Genomic DNA, 18,159 nt, shown 5'->3' with positions numbered 1-18,159 from the left:
AAGAAAAGTGAACCAAACTACTGTTTTACCCTGAAGAATAGAACATTTTGTACATAATCTCTAACCATTGCTAGACTGTGCCCCTGCTTCCTCTTGAGATCTTTTTTCACAGGTCTCCTGTGCAGATGGGATGGCAATGAAAAATCAGACTTTTCTTGGTGATTTTATCCTCTTCGGATTCTCAGAGCACGGTGTCTTGCTGTCTTTTCTCATGGCGGTGGTTTACGCCATGATTCTGATGGGGAACGCTGCAATATTTAGTATTATCCACAATCTTCAGGCCCCCATGTATTTTTTCCTTAGTTACTTATCTATCCTAGATATTTGTTATTCAACTGTTACTCTCCCTTCTATGCTATTTAACTCCATCACAGGCAACAGAAGAATTTCCTTTCACAGGTGCTTCATACAGCTGTATTTTTTTGTCTCGTTTGGAGGGGCAGAGGGCCTTCTGCTTGCAGCCATGGCGTACGACAGATATGTGGCCATATGCAACCCCCTGCATTATCCCATCATCATGAACAGGAAACTCTGCTTCCACCTTGTTGCTGGGTCATGGGTTTGTGGCTTTTTGAATTCTGTTCTTCACACTGTGATGACTTCACACCTGTATTTCTGTGAAATTAGGTACGTCAGTCATTTTTTTTGCGATGTACCTCCACTGCTGAAGGCGTCTTGCACTGATACACACACAAGCCAGGTTTTATTATATGTTGTCAATGTTTTTCTAGGAATGACTCCATTTGTATTTATTATTATCTCTTACACACATATTATTTCCACTATTATAAAAATTCACTCTGCTGCAGGAAGGAGGAAGGCTTTTTCCACATGCTGTTACCATGTTCTATGTGACAGGTAATTATAATTATATTGGCCCTACACCAGGAGACTCCTTTGACATCGAACGATTGTCCTCTTTATTATATAGCATTCTAACTCCTTTATTTAACCCTATAATATACTGCTTTAGAAACAAGGTAGTAATAACGGCTTTGAAAAAAAAATTGATACCCAGGACTAACACCATCAAGGTGCTTGCTTGCCAGCAAATCAAGTAAGTGAGAACCTCTTCTGCCTACCCCTAGTCCACACTACCTTGTCATTGCCCCCTCCAGTTGTCATTACGCGGTGGGGGCAGGTGCAGGGGCGAGGTGGCCGACTGGGTTGCCTAGAGTACCCACCCCTGTCCAGAACCAAAATATATAGTAGTTCACACCTCAGATTCAGGCTGTAATCCCCCTGTATTGTTTAAACATGTAATCCCCGGTACTGTTCACACCTATGAATCTCTGCATTGTTCACCCACTGCATTGTTCACCTGTTCACACCTCAGACTGTAGGAGCAGTTCCAGCATTGTGTCACTGTATGTACTGCCTGTGCTATGTTGCCTGTGTGTATGGCACACACAGGCAGGGTAGGGCAGACAGAGTATGGCACACACAGGCAGCATAGGGCAAACAGGTCATGGCACACACAGGCAGCATAGGGCAGGCAGAGTATGGCACACACAGGCAGCATAGAGCAGACAGAGCATGGCACACGCAGGCAGCATGGGGTAGGCAGAGTATGGCACACACAGGTAGGGTAGGGCAGGCAGAGTATGGCACACACAGGCAGCATAGGGCAGACAGAGCATGGCACACACAGGCAGCTTAGGGCAGGCAGAGTATGGCCCACACAGGCAGCATAGGGCAGACACAGCATGACACACACAGACAGCATAGGGCAGACAGAGTATGGCACAAACAGGTAGGGTAGGGCAGGCAGAGTATGGCACACACAGACAACATAGGGCAGGCAGAGTATGGCACACAGGCAGCATAGAGCAGACAGAGAATGGCACACAGGTAGCATAGGGCAGGCAGAGTATGGCACACACAGGCAGCATAGGGCAGACAGAGAATGGCACACAGGTAGCATAGGGCAGGCAGAGTATGGCACACACAGGCAGCATAGGGCAGACAGAGTATGGCACACACAGACAGCATAGGGCAGGCAGAGTATGGCACACACAGACAGCATAGAGCAGGCAGAGTATGGCACACACAGGCAGCATAGGGCAGACAGAGAATGGCACACTGGTAGCATAGGGCAGACAGAGTATGGCACACACAGGCAGCATAGGGCAGACAGAGTATGGCACACACAGACAGCATAGGTCAGGCAGAGTATGGCACACACAGGCAGGGTAGGTCAGACAGAGCATGGCATACACAGGCAGCATAGGGCAGACAGAGCATGGCACACACAGGCAGCATAGGGCAGACAGAGCGTGGCACACACAGGCAGCATAGGGCAGGCAGAGTATGGCACACACAGGAAGCATAGGCCAGGCAAAGTATGGCACACACAGGCAGGGTAGGGCAGATAGAGTATGGCACACACAGGCAGGGTAGTGCAGACAGAGCATGGCACACACAGGCAGCATAGGGCAGGCAGAGTATGGCACAAACAGGCAGGTTAGGGCAGGCAGAGTATGGCACAAATAGGCAGCATAGGGCAGGCAGAGTATGGCACATACAGGCAGCATAGGATAGGCAGCGTATGGCACACACAGGCAGCATAGGGCAGAAAGAGTATGGCACACACAGGCAGCATAGGGCAGACAGAGCATGGCACACACAGACAGCTAAGGGCAGGCAGAGTACTGCCTGTGTGTGCCATACTCTGCCTACCCTATGCTGCCTGTTGGAGGTGAACCTGGCAGGGGATTGTTCTGGGAGTTTGTTAGCAGTTGGAAATAGCCAATAAATGGTCCCTAAGGTGTGTAATTATGTTCTGGGTGTTGCTGTGCTATCCACAGGGAAGGAGGAATTATATGGATTTAAGGGTGTGTCTTATTATGACATAATATAATTCTTTCACATATGAATGATGGTTGATATCCCCGCATTGAGGACCAAGCATTTGGGTTTTTGCTGCGCTATCACCATTGTGATAACAGAAGTTGAACATTGGTTGCTATCTGCACTGGAGCAATTTAGCTTTTATATTTGTAACATAGTAATTTAGATTAAAAAAAAAAAACACTTGTTAGTTGATCAAGGAGAAGTTTAAAACCCAATCTGAAGCCTCTTCAATTTGGGAAAAAAATTCCTTCCTGACTCTCACACTCTGACCAGTTCCTGGATCAACTTTGTTACAAGAGATCATTTCACTAACCCTGTATTCCCTCACTTGCTACAAAGCCATCCAACACTTTCTTGAAGCTATATAATGTATCAGCCAGTACGACTGGTTCAGGGAGAGAATTTCTCAATGTCACAGCTCTCATTGTAAAAATTTTAAGGACTGGAACCTCCTTTCATCTCAGTGGATGCCCTCATGTCTGACTGAAATGCCTACTGGTGAAGATAGAAGAGAGATTATTATATGATCCCCCTATATATTTATACATAGTTATCATATCTTCTCTTAAAGGATAATGAAAGGTTAATGTAAATTAAAAGTAAGTCTAAAGGCATTCTTTTTAAGTACTTACTGCATATCTAAATTCCCAGATCCCTGCTTGCTTCTCTGAGATATGGTGCTGGCAGCCTACAGCAGTGTGAAGCCTACAGTGACATCACTGAAATCTCTCTCCCCTTCCTGTAGGTGCCAGCGGCAGCCTTCCTATTCTCTGAGCATGTGTGTAACTTGATCCTGTCTCCTGTTCTGAGCTACACATGCACACCAGCCAATCAGAAGCGGATCTGGCAGAGGGGAGGGGGGGAGGGAATGAAACACATGTGCAGTATGAAGCAAGGAGGGAAAGGAAGGGAGAATACCTTTTTAGAGATGGCTGCCTGTTCTAGAAAATGTGAAGTAAGTGTGACTGAGTAAATATATGATTAGGTGAGCCAAAAGTGTGGTGTTTTTACTAAACAACAGGAGGACTGTTGGGCAGTATGCTTTTTACATTTTGACTTGCATTCTCCTTTAAGAGCCTTTTCTCCAGTGTAAACAACCCCAACTTCGCCAACCATCTTTTATAACCGAGATTTTTCATGCCCTTTACCAGCTTAGTTGCCCTTTGGACTATCTCCGATTCAATAATATCCCATTTGAGCACTAAGCACCTATTGCTAATATTACTTATATTGAGCATTCTAAAGCATTCTGTGATTTGTAAATGGGAAGAATAACCCTCACATTTATAACTCATTTAATACTGTTCAAAACCTTGTTGGCTCATTTAGCTACTGACTGGCATTGCTCACTACAGTCAAGTTTTTGTTAAGGTTTTCTTTTTATGCATTTTAACTTTGGAAGTATAAAAAACAAAAAAGGGAGTGATAGGAAAGTAGCTCAAACTGGTGCACCATAAGGGTGAAGACACACAGACCTACTTAATGCCAGAAAACACCCTGCTATAAACAATAATGATAACAGCCTCTGCTAAAACACACATAGAGACAATTGTCAGTAAATGATCAGCATTGTCTATTTTTGTAGCTGTGAGAAGTAGTTGCTACTAGTAGCAATGTGTGTCTTCACCCTTTACCATTTTATATTATATAGTAAGGCTTATAGATTCATATTGAGTTGTAAGTCATTTACCCCATATTGCCTCAAACGTATTTGGCCAGCCTCTCACCCAGTTTTCGGTTGGGGAGAATGCCATTGATTATCTTCTTTCAAAAAGATAGATATGGTGGAGTGGATAGGTTTTTTTGGAATAGAAGAGGAGCTGACGATAGCAAAGTTTAACGCATTGTAAAAGGATACAACACAAGACATAACTTTACAAATACAGACGAACATTTCACCAGAAAAGATGCACAGTTACAGTTGCACATTGTTAGGAGACAATAGGATGCAGGCCCAGCTCACGAGAGCTTCCTTTGTGCTCACTCAAAAAGCACTTGGGCCTGGATGTGCTCTGCTTGATTGAAAATATGACTCTAGAAGCAGGGCCCAACATTGGAGTGCATAAGATAGTCCATTCTGATTTTTCAAAAAGTGTTATGAGATCTTAAATGTGTCATCCCCTTGTTTAACTTTTTTGATGAAATTAGTAGACTGCTAAGGCATGGGGCCAAGGCTAGGATGGTGGAGGCCAAGAGAATGCTACCTGCCTGAATGCATAATGTTGTAATTGAAGAATTGTCAAGGTAAATTAATAGCTTGTGGCAGTTTTCATGGTTTGGGCTAAGGTTCCTGGTTCAAATGGAAAGCAGACAGAGTATGATGACATTCTTAACAATTCAGTGGTTTTAATTTGTTGTAAGACTATGTGCATATAAAGAGGGCCTTCCTTAGTATTCATACGCAGCTTGTACAAATGCACACACATAACTATGGAGCCTCAGTGCTTTAGCCATAGAGCAGAACATACACATAGATGAAGAAATTGTACACAGGCAAACAACACATACTGTATGGTCTGTCTTGGTACCCTTAATGGGACTGCACTAGGCAAATCCATAATGGAGAAGGACCTTGGAGTCCTTGTAGATAATAAACTGTAGCAAGCAGTGCCAGGCAGCAGCTGCAAGGGCAAACAAGGTTTTGAGCTGTATTAAAAGGGGTATAGATTCACGGGAGGAGGGGGTTATTCTTCCCCTTTACAGAGCACTGGTAAGGCCCCATCTAGAATATGCTGTTCAGTTTTGGTCTCCAGTGCTCAAACGGGACATTATTGAGTTAGAGAGGGCCCAGAGAAGGGCAACTAAGCTGGTAAAGGGTATGGAATATCTTGAAGAATATCTATGAAGAAAGACTGGCCAAGTTAGGTTTGTTTACACTGGAGGCGCTTAAGGGGTGATATGATAACTATGTATACATATATAAGGGGGTCATATAATAATCTATTTAATGCTTTATTTACCAGTAGGTCCTTCCAACATGAGGGCACCCACTCCGTTTAGAAGAAAGGAGGTTCTGTCTAAACATTCGGAAAGGATTTTTTACTGTGAGAGCTGTGAGGTTGTGGAATTCCCTCCCCGAATCAGTCGTGCTGGCTGATACATTATATAACTTTAAGAAGGGGCTGGATGGCTTCTTAGCAAGTGAGGGAATACAGGGTTATGGGAGATAGCTCTTAGTACAAGTTGATCCAGGGACTGGTCTGATTGCCATCTTGGAGTCAGGAAGGAATTTTTCCCCTCTGCAGCAAATTAGAGAGGCTTCAGATGGGGTTTTTTGCCTTCCTCTGGATCCACTAGCATATTATATATAGGCATTATGGTTGAACTTGATGTGCATCTTTTTTTAACCTAACTTACTATGTTACTTGAATGTGACTTAGCAGAGACTACGTCCTTGCTGCATGCTGTAGTATGGGTGTATGTAGTGCTATAAGTGCGTCAGTCACATATGAAGAGCTAAAATTCAAAGGTCCCTAGGCGGCAAAATATTCTGTGTGCTTACTAAAGTTTAACTTAATTAAAAGCTCTCACTGAACTCTCAACTGAATTGAATTGATCTAGATATAGGCATTCATTGTCTCCTGGGAAGACAAAGCAACTATCCCCAAGGCCTTTAACACACTTGAAATACAGCTCCACAAGCACAGGTTAGCCATTCCTTTTAGTTGACAACAAGCAAACACAAACTGCAAGTATTAGAGAAACGTATTTTATTACTACAAATAGAAAATCAACATTTCCATCACATTAATATTCATTCAATGTATTCATCAATACAAAGTATTCTTGTTTTATCCTCAGCACGATTATGAAGAGAATCACCTTTTTTGCACTTTATTTTGCTACATTACATTATATACTCAATCTGTGTGTTTCTGTTCTCTGAGAATATTGCTGGCAGTACTGGGGCAGATAAGGGGCAATTTGCAGTATTTCCAATATAATAAAGTACATGTATTCCCACTGCAAGATATCTGTACATGTCTTACATTTCTATACATACACACATATAGACACCAAGAGTAAATCAAGAGTTTTAGATTTTTATATACTGGTATTGCCAATTTTTCTAGATCATGTTGCCCAGGTGCAGGTATTCACATTGCTTGCATACAGCACAAGTTTTTTTCTTCTGTGGTCTGATAAGCATTACTTATTGAATCCGAAGTCATGTGATTTCAGCTCTGGACAACTAAAAGCAACCATTTTTGTTAACAGAAGATGCAATTTTTCATTGTTTTCAAATTATAATAAGTAGATTATGGTTTTGATGTTTTGATTTAGTTTACTAATTGGCCTTTTGTGGATGGCTCGGTATTCTACTGATTCCAAAGATTACGGTTTGGGGCCCAAATTGTATTTTAACATTAATTTTATCTTTGGGCATTTATGCTGATTTGCATTATTTTGTTCAGAACATCCATTTGGATTCAGTTGACTGATATCATAGAGGCCCATTTATCAACACTTTCATTTTTGTGGTTTTTCAAATCACAACAAATTTTCTCTAAAACCATGAATGCCGAGCGACTGGCCAATTGAAAAAGGACAGCTGCCACTGACTTCTACATGACTTCCACAGCTTTTAGGTGGCGGATTTTTACTTTTGAATTTGTTGCAATTTATTCGAATTTTAGTGCAAAACAATATGGATTGTGAACAATCTAAAATACAAATGTTATTAAACACCCCCATAATATTTAAGAGCATTCGCTGTAGTCATCGGGGTGCTGCCTGATATATCCACCATAAGTGGATTTTCCTTGGGATTTTCCTTTTTTCTCTATTTAAGAGCACTACCAACTGATCTATTGAAGGTTTATTTGCCATTAGAAGCTGTCCTGCCAAGATTAGCCCATTGCTCACATTATTAGTTTCTTTCTAACTAGTCTTGAGTTGGTTTACCCAAAACCCATGGGTCATGGGGACATGTTTTGTTGTAAACAAATCCTATATGTGTTGGTTATGCTGGGTGGACATTTCACAGTAAGGACCACTAGGAAAGTGACTTTGCTGTTAAGCTGGCCATACACGTGGCGATCTGACAATGTTTCGTGCGACTATCAGTGTTCTTCTTCAGGAACCATTGTGTCAGTCTGAGTGCAGGCACAGGCAGCGGATATCAGCGAAGTAACATGAGAATTTGCATTTTTAGAGCTGATACCCTCCCAGGCTGACACAATAATCCCGTGTGTAGTAAAGGTTCCTACGGAGGGGCAGCGTTTTTCGGCCGGCCAAGTATTAGCCCCGTGAAGCTTAGTTTTAACGTTTTTGTACCTCCCTGCCCCACCTTTCTGACATCATAGATTTAATTCTAAATAGAAAATATGGCTTCACACTGGAAGCCAGTCATGGTGCACATTATTTTAGCCTGCCAAGCAGCACATTTTGTACATAATCTCTATCCATTGCTAGACTGTGCCCATGTTACCTCTTGAGATCTTTTTTTCACAGGTCTCCTGTGCAGATGGGATGGAAATGAAAAATCAGACTTTTCTTGGTGATTTTATCCTCTTCGGATTCTCAGGGGAACATGTCTTGCTGTCTTTTCTCATGGCGGCGGTCTACACCATGATTCTGATGGGGAACGTTGCTATATTTAGTATTATCCACATTGACGCCAATCTGCAGGCCCCCATGTATTTTTTCCTTAGTTACTTATCTATCCTAGATATTTGTTATTCAACTGTTACTCTCCCTTCAATGCTATTTAACTCCATCACAGGCAACAGAAGAATTTCCTTTCACAGGTGCTTCATACAGCTGTATTTTTTTGTCTCGTTTGGAGGGGCAGAGTGCCTTCTGCTTGCAGCCATGGCGTACGACAGATATGTGGCCATATGCAACCCCCTGCATTATCCCATCATTATGAACAGGAAGCTCTGCTTTCACCTAGTTGCTGGGTCATGGGTTTGTGGCTTTTTGAATTCTGTTCTTCACACTGTGATGACTTCACAACTGTATTTCTGTGAAATTAGGTATGTCAGCCATTTTTTCTGTGATGTACTTCCACTGCTAAAGGCATCTTGCACTGATACACACACAAGCAAAATGTTATTATATGTTGTCAATGTTTTTCTAGGAATGACTCCCTTTGTATTTGTTATTATCTCTTACATACATATTATTTCCAATATTATAAAAATTCGCTCTGCTGCAGGAAGGAGGAAGGCTTTTTCCACATGCTCCTCCCACCTCATCGTTGTTACTGTGTTTTATGTGTCAGGTAATTATAATTATATTGGCCCTACACCAGGAGACTCCTTTGACACTGAGCGACTGGCCTCTTTATTATATAGCATTCTAACGCCTTTACTCAATCCCTTTATATACTGCCTTAGAAATAAGGAGGTAAAGAGAGCTTTGTATAAAAAATTGTTACCTAATCAATTTTCAATAAAAATCTGATTTTTTCTTGGTGTTTACGCTCATCTAGATACATTTACCAATGTGGTACTCACCCCTAACGCCATTTACATTTTCCTAGTTATACCTCTGTACAGTAAGGACTATTACTTACAGTATTAGACTTCATTCTCCTTTGCTGAGTGAGAGGGTGGATGATGGTTCTGATAATAATTAGCCCTAAACTACACTCTTTTAGCCCTTCCCTTAAATTCAGATTTTTGCCCAATGTATTTTGTGCTGAAGCTAAGCTCTGCTACTCCTGCCAAAGACTGGGTGCTTGCCAGCAAAGCAAGTAAGTGAGAAACAAAAGTCCAGAACCAAAACCCTCAAAATTTATAGTACTTTCAGATGAAACTGGTTAAGATACATGCACCTAATGACCAGGTTTCTTATTAGGATTGAATATGTCTAAAAGGCATGTCTGAGATGTACGTTAGTAAAGAACAATTGACAGGGGCAAATGGGGGCCTTTACTTGGAGATGCCTCATTCTGTGAGAGATTCTCTTGGTATGTTAACTTGTAACGCTCTGAGATGGAACCACTCTGAAAAGTCTGACTACATCTGCCTTCTGTATATACACCTACTGTGTATCTAAATGTTGATGCTCTAGCGGCATTGGATTAATGTTAGAGATATTGATGTTAGAGAGTGCCTTTCTTATACTGGCGAATATAAAGAACTTTGTATTACTACTCCACCTTCACAGTCACAGAAACATCATTACTGTATCTCTGGGATCTTCTTCACTACTGTTATTGTTGGCATGAATACAACCAGGAATACCCAATACAAACAGTAACTATAAAAATACTATAGTTATTTGTAGCATGTAAAATACCCAGGAAAGATCTTCCCAAAGGGAGAGACTAGGCATAGGGCTCACTATTAATATTAAAAGGATTCTGGGGTTTCTTATGTTCCTTTTATTGGGGAGTAAAAAAGTTTATTTCTATTAAAGGAGAAGGATAGGCAAAGTCACTTGGGGGTGCCTCAAGTGACTTTAATCGCTTAAAACAGCACCAGCCCGGGGTACCTGTAGCACTTCCTTCTGCCGCGTTTCTTCTGCGGCAAATTCCCTGAGCCGGCGCATGCGCATTAGAGTGAAATGCCGACTTTCTTGTTAAAGTTTGGCTTTTCACTCTACTGTGCATGCGCAGTGCGCCAACGCGGAAGACGGAGACGCTCGCAGCTACCCCGGGCTGGTGTGGTTTTCTCCTTACAGGGGCACCAGCCTCGGGTTACATGGTAAGCGATTTAAATCACTTGGGGGTGCCTAAAATTTTAGCACCGCCACGTGACTTAGGCTTTCCTTCTCCTTTAAAGTAGACAACACAATTAACAAATCTTGTACTTTAAAATCTGGTCTTTTTGGGTTCTTAGGAACCAATACTGTGATTCTTTGGTACAACCAAAGGAAATCGTTCAGTATTTTTTTTATAAAAGGGTAATTTGATATAAAGTGTAGATGGTGTATGTGCTCTGCTTCAAGGTTGGTGCAATTAATGATTAGTAAAGTCTTGTGGTAATATATGGTAGATGCTACTATTTGCAATAAACCCCCAGTCTAAGGTTTACTGAATATCGGTAATAGAACAGTTTGGATGCAAAAGATCATCAACAATTAAGGCAGTAGTGGTAAAATAAAGATTAAAAAGCCATTTATAAGGACAGAACAGCCTAACGCATTCCATGCCTTATGGGGCACTTACTCATAGGCTAATGGTCACACCCCCATACAAATTATTTATAGGGGTGATGACAAATCAAAATGAGTCATACAGAAGACCAATCAAAAATGTGCTTCCAATAAGTACAATAGTGTTATTAAATAAAAAAAAATCCTATAAAGACCTGTATAGAAGAAACTAACTCTAATTATGGAGTAGTGGGCTATTTTTAGTATAAGTAGTGCAAAGCAACTATCCCCAAGGCTTTTAAGACACTTATCTGTACAGCTCCACAAGTTAGCCATTTGTTCTAGTTGGCTACAAGCAAACATAAACTCAAGGATGGTACAAAATGATTTTGTTACTTTTAGTAGAAAATCAAAACTTCCATCACATTCATATGTAATCATTCATTGTATTAATCAGAACAAAGTTATCTTGGTTTATCCCTAACAAATATGAAGAGAATAAACCTTGAAGGATAATCTGTTTGCTACATTCCATTCCATAGTCAGTCATTCTGTGTGTTTCTGTTCTCTAAGGATATTACTGGCAGTACTGGGACAGGTAAGCATTAATACTCTCTACCCCATATTCATACAGTATTTGCAGTTTTACATTTTATACACCCCCACATACAGAGTTAGCTGGGCCTCACAAATACAGATTTGTATTTCAGCATTGCAGTTATGTTGCCAGTGCCAATGCTTTCTTTAAGACAAGTTGCCCTGGGGCAGGTATTCACATTACTTACATACAACTTACATACAACACAGCCAATGTATACATATATAAGGGGATCATATAATAATTTCTCTAATGCTTTATTTACCAGTAGGTCCTTCCAACATACATGAGGGCACCCACTCCATTTAGAAGAAGGGAGGTTCTGTCTAAATATTTGGAAATAATTTTTTACTGTGAAGTTGAAGGTGTGAAATTCACTCCCCGAATCAGTCATACTGGCTGATACATTATATAGCTTCAAGAAGGGATACAAGTTGATCCAGGGACTGGTCCGATTGCCATCTTGGAGTCAGGAAGGAATCTTTCCCCCTCTGCGGCAAATTAGAGAGGCTTCAGATGGGGTTTTTTGCCTTCCTCTGGGTCAACTAGCATATTATATATACACACTATGGTTGAACTCGATATGCATCTTTTTTTCAACTATGTTACTTGAATTTGTCGTAGCAAAGATTACTTCCTTGCTGCGTGCTGTAGTATGGGTGTATGTAGTGCTATAAGTGCAACAGTCACATATGAAGAGCTAAAATTCAATGGTCCATTAGGCGGCAAAATATTCTGTGTGCTTACTAAAGTTTTACTTAAAGTGGACCTGTCACCCAGACATAAAAAGTTGTATAATAAAAGTCCTTTTCAAATTAAACATGAAACCCAAAATAATTTTTTTATTACCACATCCATACCCATTATAAAAGCATTTTAAAATCCCAGCTGTCAATCATATAATGCCTGCCCCGCCTCTATGCCTTAGGCATAGAGGTGGGGCAGACAGTTACTTTCACTTTCAATTCAGAACTTCTTAGATGTCGCTGCCCTCCACACATTCCCCCTCCCTCCTCACCATGTAATTGTGTAACCAGTGCATGGACATGGGCATCAGGTCCCCCCATACTGGCACAGAAACAAGATATTGGCAGGATGCAATGCCTGCTTTGATAACAGTGTCCACAAAATGGCCCCTGCCTGCTTGCTGCAATTGCTGTGAATTCCAAGGATGAAGAAAATAAAATTAAAATAATTTATACAGTGTAAGTAAAGTTTATTTTGCTTGCCAAACACAACAGAAAACAATTTGAAATTATTTCTTAAGGTGACAGGTCCGCTTTAATTAAAAGCTCTCACTGAACTCTCAACTGAATTGAACAGATCTAGGCATTCATTGTCTCCTGGGAAGACAAAGCAACTATCCCCAAGGCCTTTAACACACTTGAAATACAGCTCCACAAGCACAAGTTAGCCATTCCTTTTAGTTGACAACAACTGCAAGTATTAGAGAAACGTATTTTATTACTACAAATAGAAAATCAACATTTCCATCACATTAATATTCATTCAATGTATTCATCAATACAAAGTATTCTTGTTTTATCCTCAGCACGATTATGAAGAGAATCACCTTTTTTGTACTTTATTTTGCTACATTACATTATATACTCAATCATTCTGTGTGTTTCAGTTCTCTGAGAATATTGCTGGCAGTACTGGGACAGGTAAGGGACAATTTGCAGTATTTGCAATATAATAACGTGCATGTATTCCCACTGCAAGATATGTCTTACATTTCTACACATACACACATATAGAGACCAAGAGTAAATCAAGAGTTATCACAATTTTAGATTTTTATATATTGCAGTGGTATTGCCAATGATTTTTCTAGATCAAGTTGCCCAGGTGCAGGTATTCACATTGCTTGCATACAGCACAGGCAGTGATGGAAAAAGGTTTTTTTTATTCTGTGGTCTGATAAGAATTATTTATTGCACACCCCTTGCCTAAGTACTTTACATGTGGAACAGAACATGTGTTCGGCTGTTGCTTAACTGGTAGATACTTAGATACTTCATAGCAGAAATTACTTCCTTGTGGCATGCTGTGGTATGGGTGTAAGTAGCGCAATAAACATGCTTCATGTACAGATGAAGAGACTAAAATGAAATGGTATCTAGGCAGCAAAGTATTCGGTTTTACTTTCAAAAGTTCTCACTGCACTGAATTGTATTGTATTAAATAGATCTAGCTGTTCATTGTCTCCTGGGAAGGCAAAGCAACTATCCCCAAGGCTTTTAAGACACTTATCTGTACAGCTCCACAAGTTAGCCATTTGTTCTAGTTGGCGACAAGCAAACACAAACTCAAGGATGGTAGAAAATGATTTTGTTACTATTAGTAGAAAATCAAAACTTCCATCACATTCATATGTAATCATTCATTTTATTAATCAGAACAAAGTTATCTTGGTTTATCCCTAACAAATATGAAGAGAATAAACCTTAAAGGGTAATCTGTTTTCTACATTCCATTCCATTCCATAGTCAGTCATTCTGTGTGCTTCTGTTCTCTAAGAATATTACTGGCAGTACTGGGACAGGTAAGCATTAATATTCTCTACCCCATATTCATACAGTATTTGCAGTTTTACATTTCTATACATCCCCACAATGTGATTTCAGCTCTGGACAACTAAAAGCGAAGATGCAATTTTTTATTGTTTTCAAATTATATTAAGTAGATTACGGTTTTGATTCAGTATGGTAATTGGCCTTTTGTGGAATGCTCGGTATTCTACTGATTCCAAAGATTACGGTTTGGGGCCCAAATTGTAAATTGTATATTAACATTAATTTTATCTTTGGGCATTTATGCTGATTTGCATTATATTGTTCAGAACATCCATTTGGATTCAGTTGACTGATATCATAGAGGCCCATTTATCAACACTCTCATTTTTGTGGTTTTAGAGGTTTTTGAAACCACAACAAATTTTCTCTAAAACCATGAATGCATGAATTGGCCAATTGAAAAAGGACAGCTGCCACTGACTTCTACATTACTTCCACAGCTTTTAGGTGGCGTATTTTTACTTTTGGATTTGTTGCAATTTAGACTAATAAACGGTGAAAAAATAACACCCCCATAATATTTAAGAGCATTCATGGTATTCATGGGGGTGCTGCCTTATATATCCATCATAAGTGGATTTTCCTTGGGATTTTCCATTTTCCTCTATTTAAGAGCACTACCAACTGATCTATTGAAAGTTTATTTGCCATTAGAAGCTGTCCTGCCAAGATAAGCCCATTGCTCACATTATTAGTTTCTTTCTAACTAGTCATGAGTTGGTTGACCCAAAACCCATGGGTCATGGGGACATGTTTTGTTGTAAGCAAATCCTCTAAGTGTTGGTTAAAGTGGATGTTGGGTGCACATTTCACAGTAAGGACCACTAGGAAAGTGACTTTGCTGTTAGGCTGATGCCATACAGAGCGAATTCTCTGCTAGTGTTCTTCTTCAGGAACCATTGTGTCAGTCTGAGTGCAGGCACAGGCAGCGGATATCAGCAAAGTAACACGAGAATTTGCATTTTTAGAGCTGATACCCTCCCAGGCTGACACAATAATTCCGTGTGTAGTAAAGGTTCCTACGGAGAGGCAGCGTTTTTCGGCCGGCCGAGTATTAGCCCCATGAAGCTTAGCTTTAACGTTTTTGTACATCCCTGTCCCACCTTTCTGACATCACAGATTGAATTCTAAATCGATAATATGGCTTCACACCGGAAGTCAGTCATGGTGCACATTATTTCAGCACATTTTGTACATAATCTCTAATAAATGCTAGACTGTGCCCCTGCTTCCTCTTGAGATCTTTTTTCACAGGTCTCCTGTGCAGATGGGATGGCAATGAAAAATCAGACTTTTCTTGGTGATTTTATCCTCTTCGGATTCTCGGAGGAACATGTCTTGCTGTCTTTTCTCATGGCGGCGGTCTACACCATGATTCTGATGGGGAACGTTGCTATATTTAGTATTATCCACATTGACGGCAATCTTCAGGCCCCCATGTATTTTTTCCTTAGTTACTTATCTATCCTAGATATTTGTTATTCAACTGTTACTCTCCCTTCTATGCTATTTAACTCCATCACAGGCAACAGAAGAATTTCCTTTTACAGGTGCTTCATACAGTTGTATTTTTTTGTCTCGCTTGGAGGGGCAGAGTGCCTTCTGCTTGCAGCCATGGCGTACGACAGATATGTGGCCATATGCAACCCCCTGCATTATCCCATCATTATGAACAGGAAGCTCTGCTTCCACCTTGTTGCTGGGTCATGGGTTTGTGGCTTTTTGAATTCTGTTCTTCACACTGTGATGACTTCACAACTGTATTTCTGTGAAATTAGGTACGTCAATCATTTTTTCTGCGATGTACCTCCACTGCTAAAGGCATCTTGCACTGATACACACACAAGCCAGCTATTATTATATATTGTCAGTGTTTTTCTAGGAATGACTCCCTTTGTATTTGTTATTATCTCTTACATACATATTATTTCCACTATTATAAAAATTCGCTCTGCTGCAGGAAGGAGGAAGGCCTTTTCCACATGCTCCTCCCACCTCATCGTTGTTACTGTGTTCTATGTGACAGCTAATTATAATTATATTGGCCCTACACCAGGAGACTCCTTTGACATTGAACGATTGTCCTCCTTATTATATAGCATTCTAACTCCTTTATTCAACCCTATAATATACTGCTTTAGAAACAAGGAAGTAAAGAGGGCTTTGAAAAAAAAATTGTTACCTAATCAATTTTCAATACAATTCTGATTTTCTCTTGGTGTTTATGCTCAGATACACTTTGCTAATGTGGTATATATGTCTGTACCCAAGAAATGATGACTTTCAGTATTAGATGTCATTCTACTTTGGTGATAGCCTTTGCTGAGTAAGAAGGTGAATGCTGGTGCATTGCGTGCCCTCAACAGTCGTACTTTCCCTAATCCCAGTCAAAATAATAATGTTAAGGCACTGTTCTAGAGCAGTTTATACCCTACACTACACTCTCCCAGCCTCACCCTTAAATTCACATAACCTTTGCACTGATGTTCACAACCAATCTCACAAGAAATACAGTTCCAAAAGAAAATGGTCTATCCACTTAATGACCTAAGTCCTAACTAGAATTGAATCTACTACAAAACTAAAATTACTATACTGGTTGCTATTGACATCTGCACTGGAGCAATTTAATATTTATATTGGGAACATTGTAATTTAGATTGAAAAAAGACACACATCCATGAAGTTCCTTTTTGTCTAAATGAAACCTGCCAAACTGCTGAAGTCTCTTTAATTTGTCTGAGAGGGAGAGAAAAAAATCCTTCCTGCTCCAAGATCGAACCAGTCTCTTCATCAACTTTGAACCCTGAAGTTATTCTTACCAGCCCACCTGATTCAGGGAGAGAAGTCTACAACTTTACAGCTCTCAATGTAAAGAATTCCAAATATTAAGATGAAACAACCTTTCTTTTAATTGCACTAGATTCCCTTGTCTGCAAGGGCTTCTGGGGAATAAAGCATCAGGAAGGTTATTATACTGTCTGATCTCTCTCGTTGCCCTTTAGGGCAGAGGAGACCAAAACTGAAAGGCATAATCTCAGGGCCACCATCAGAAACTCTGGGGCCCCCCATCAATACAAGTATGCAGAACCCCTTTCCACCTACCTGCCCCTGCTCTGCGGTGTAATTGCTTGATATGGAAGTTACATACATTTTCACATTAGTTACGTGAACTGCGTAAGTTTAGGGGCCCCAATGATTTTGCTGTGTGGCCCAATAAATAGTCGTCATTAGTAGTTCATAAAAATTGTAACAATAGTTAATGTCAGTATTTTAAATAAGGGGTCAGTTGTGTTTATAAGTAAGTTATGTAAGTTTCTTTGAAAGTAGTGCAAGTTGTGTAAGCGTAGGGGCCCAATGATGTTGCTGTTGGGCCCAATAACTAGTCATTCCCCTGCTGGAAAGATCATGTAGAAGATGCTGATATAATTCAATAAATAGATCCCCAAATAAACAGTTGATGTTACTCTATAATAAGCAGTTCATATAGTTTAAATTAACAATTAATAAGTTAATAAGTCAGTCAGTTCATTGGGGGCAGTGGGATTTACCTTTAGTTGTTTAACTTATTGGTGGTGAGTGGAGTTTGCCCCTGTCTGCCCCTTCTCTGCATTGTCCTTTGCTTGTATGCAAGTTACCTAAGTTTCTAGGCAAGTTAAGTCAGTTTCTTAGGATTATAGGCAACTTATACAAAAGTTACGTAAATTTTAACGTAACCTTACGCATAACTTACGCAGTTTACACATCTTTCGCGACGAGCCCGTGGCCCCCTTCCGAAAAAGATTTTCACGAAGCCCTGCACAACAGTACCCCCTCTCCCCCCTGATGGCAGCCCTGCATATTCTACATGGGGCCAGTGATTTGTAAATGAGAAGAATTGCCCTCTTTTCCTGCAAATCTATAGTCCTTTTAGTACGGCTCAAAAGCTTTTTGGCTCTTGCAGCTGCTGACTGACATTGCTCAGTAACATGGAGGCAGACTTGCAGAGAGAGGACATTTTGAAAGAAGTCCAATTTAATAATTCTGTCCAGAATTGTTGGGCGAGTAACACATGACACAACACACAAAACACATGAAACAAGG

At 40.4% G+C, this 18,159-nt stretch overlaps 3 protein-coding genes across 3 annotated transcripts; all 3 read left to right on the top strand.

The window, feature by feature from the left end:
* The first annotated feature begins 130 nt into the window (after positions 1 to 130).
* LOC116412368 (olfactory receptor 5V1-like) lies at positions 131 to 868 on the top strand. The gene has a single exon (XM_031906520.1). It carries the CDS (start codon positions 131 to 133, stop codon positions 860 to 862), a length of 732 nt encoding a protein of 243 aa, XP_031762380.1. The 3' UTR covers positions 863 to 868.
* Positions 869 to 8,325: 7,457 nt separating this feature from the next.
* LOC100485872 (olfactory receptor 5V1-like) lies at positions 8,326 to 9,261 on the top strand. Its single transcript, XM_031906519.1, has one exon. It carries the CDS (start codon positions 8,326 to 8,328, stop codon positions 9,259 to 9,261), a length of 936 nt encoding a protein of 311 aa, XP_031762379.1.
* Positions 9,262 to 13,975: 4,714 nt separating this feature from the next.
* LOC100486431 (olfactory receptor 5V1-like) lies at positions 13,976 to 16,476 on the top strand. Its single transcript, XM_031906728.1, has one exon. The coding sequence runs from the start codon at positions 15,349 to 15,351 to the stop codon at positions 16,282 to 16,284; it is 936 nt and encodes a 311-aa protein (XP_031762588.1). The 5' UTR covers positions 13,976 to 15,348; the 3' UTR covers positions 16,285 to 16,476.
* Positions 16,477 to 18,159: the final 1,683 nt, after the last annotated feature.

This window comes from Xenopus tropicalis, chromosome 7 (assembly GCF_000004195.4).
Source record: "Xenopus tropicalis strain Nigerian chromosome 7, UCB_Xtro_10.0, whole genome shotgun sequence".
Lineage (NCBI taxonomy): Eukaryota > Metazoa > Chordata > Amphibia > Anura > Pipidae > Xenopus > Xenopus tropicalis.
This window is presented reverse-complemented; position numbering and strand designations above follow the sequence as displayed.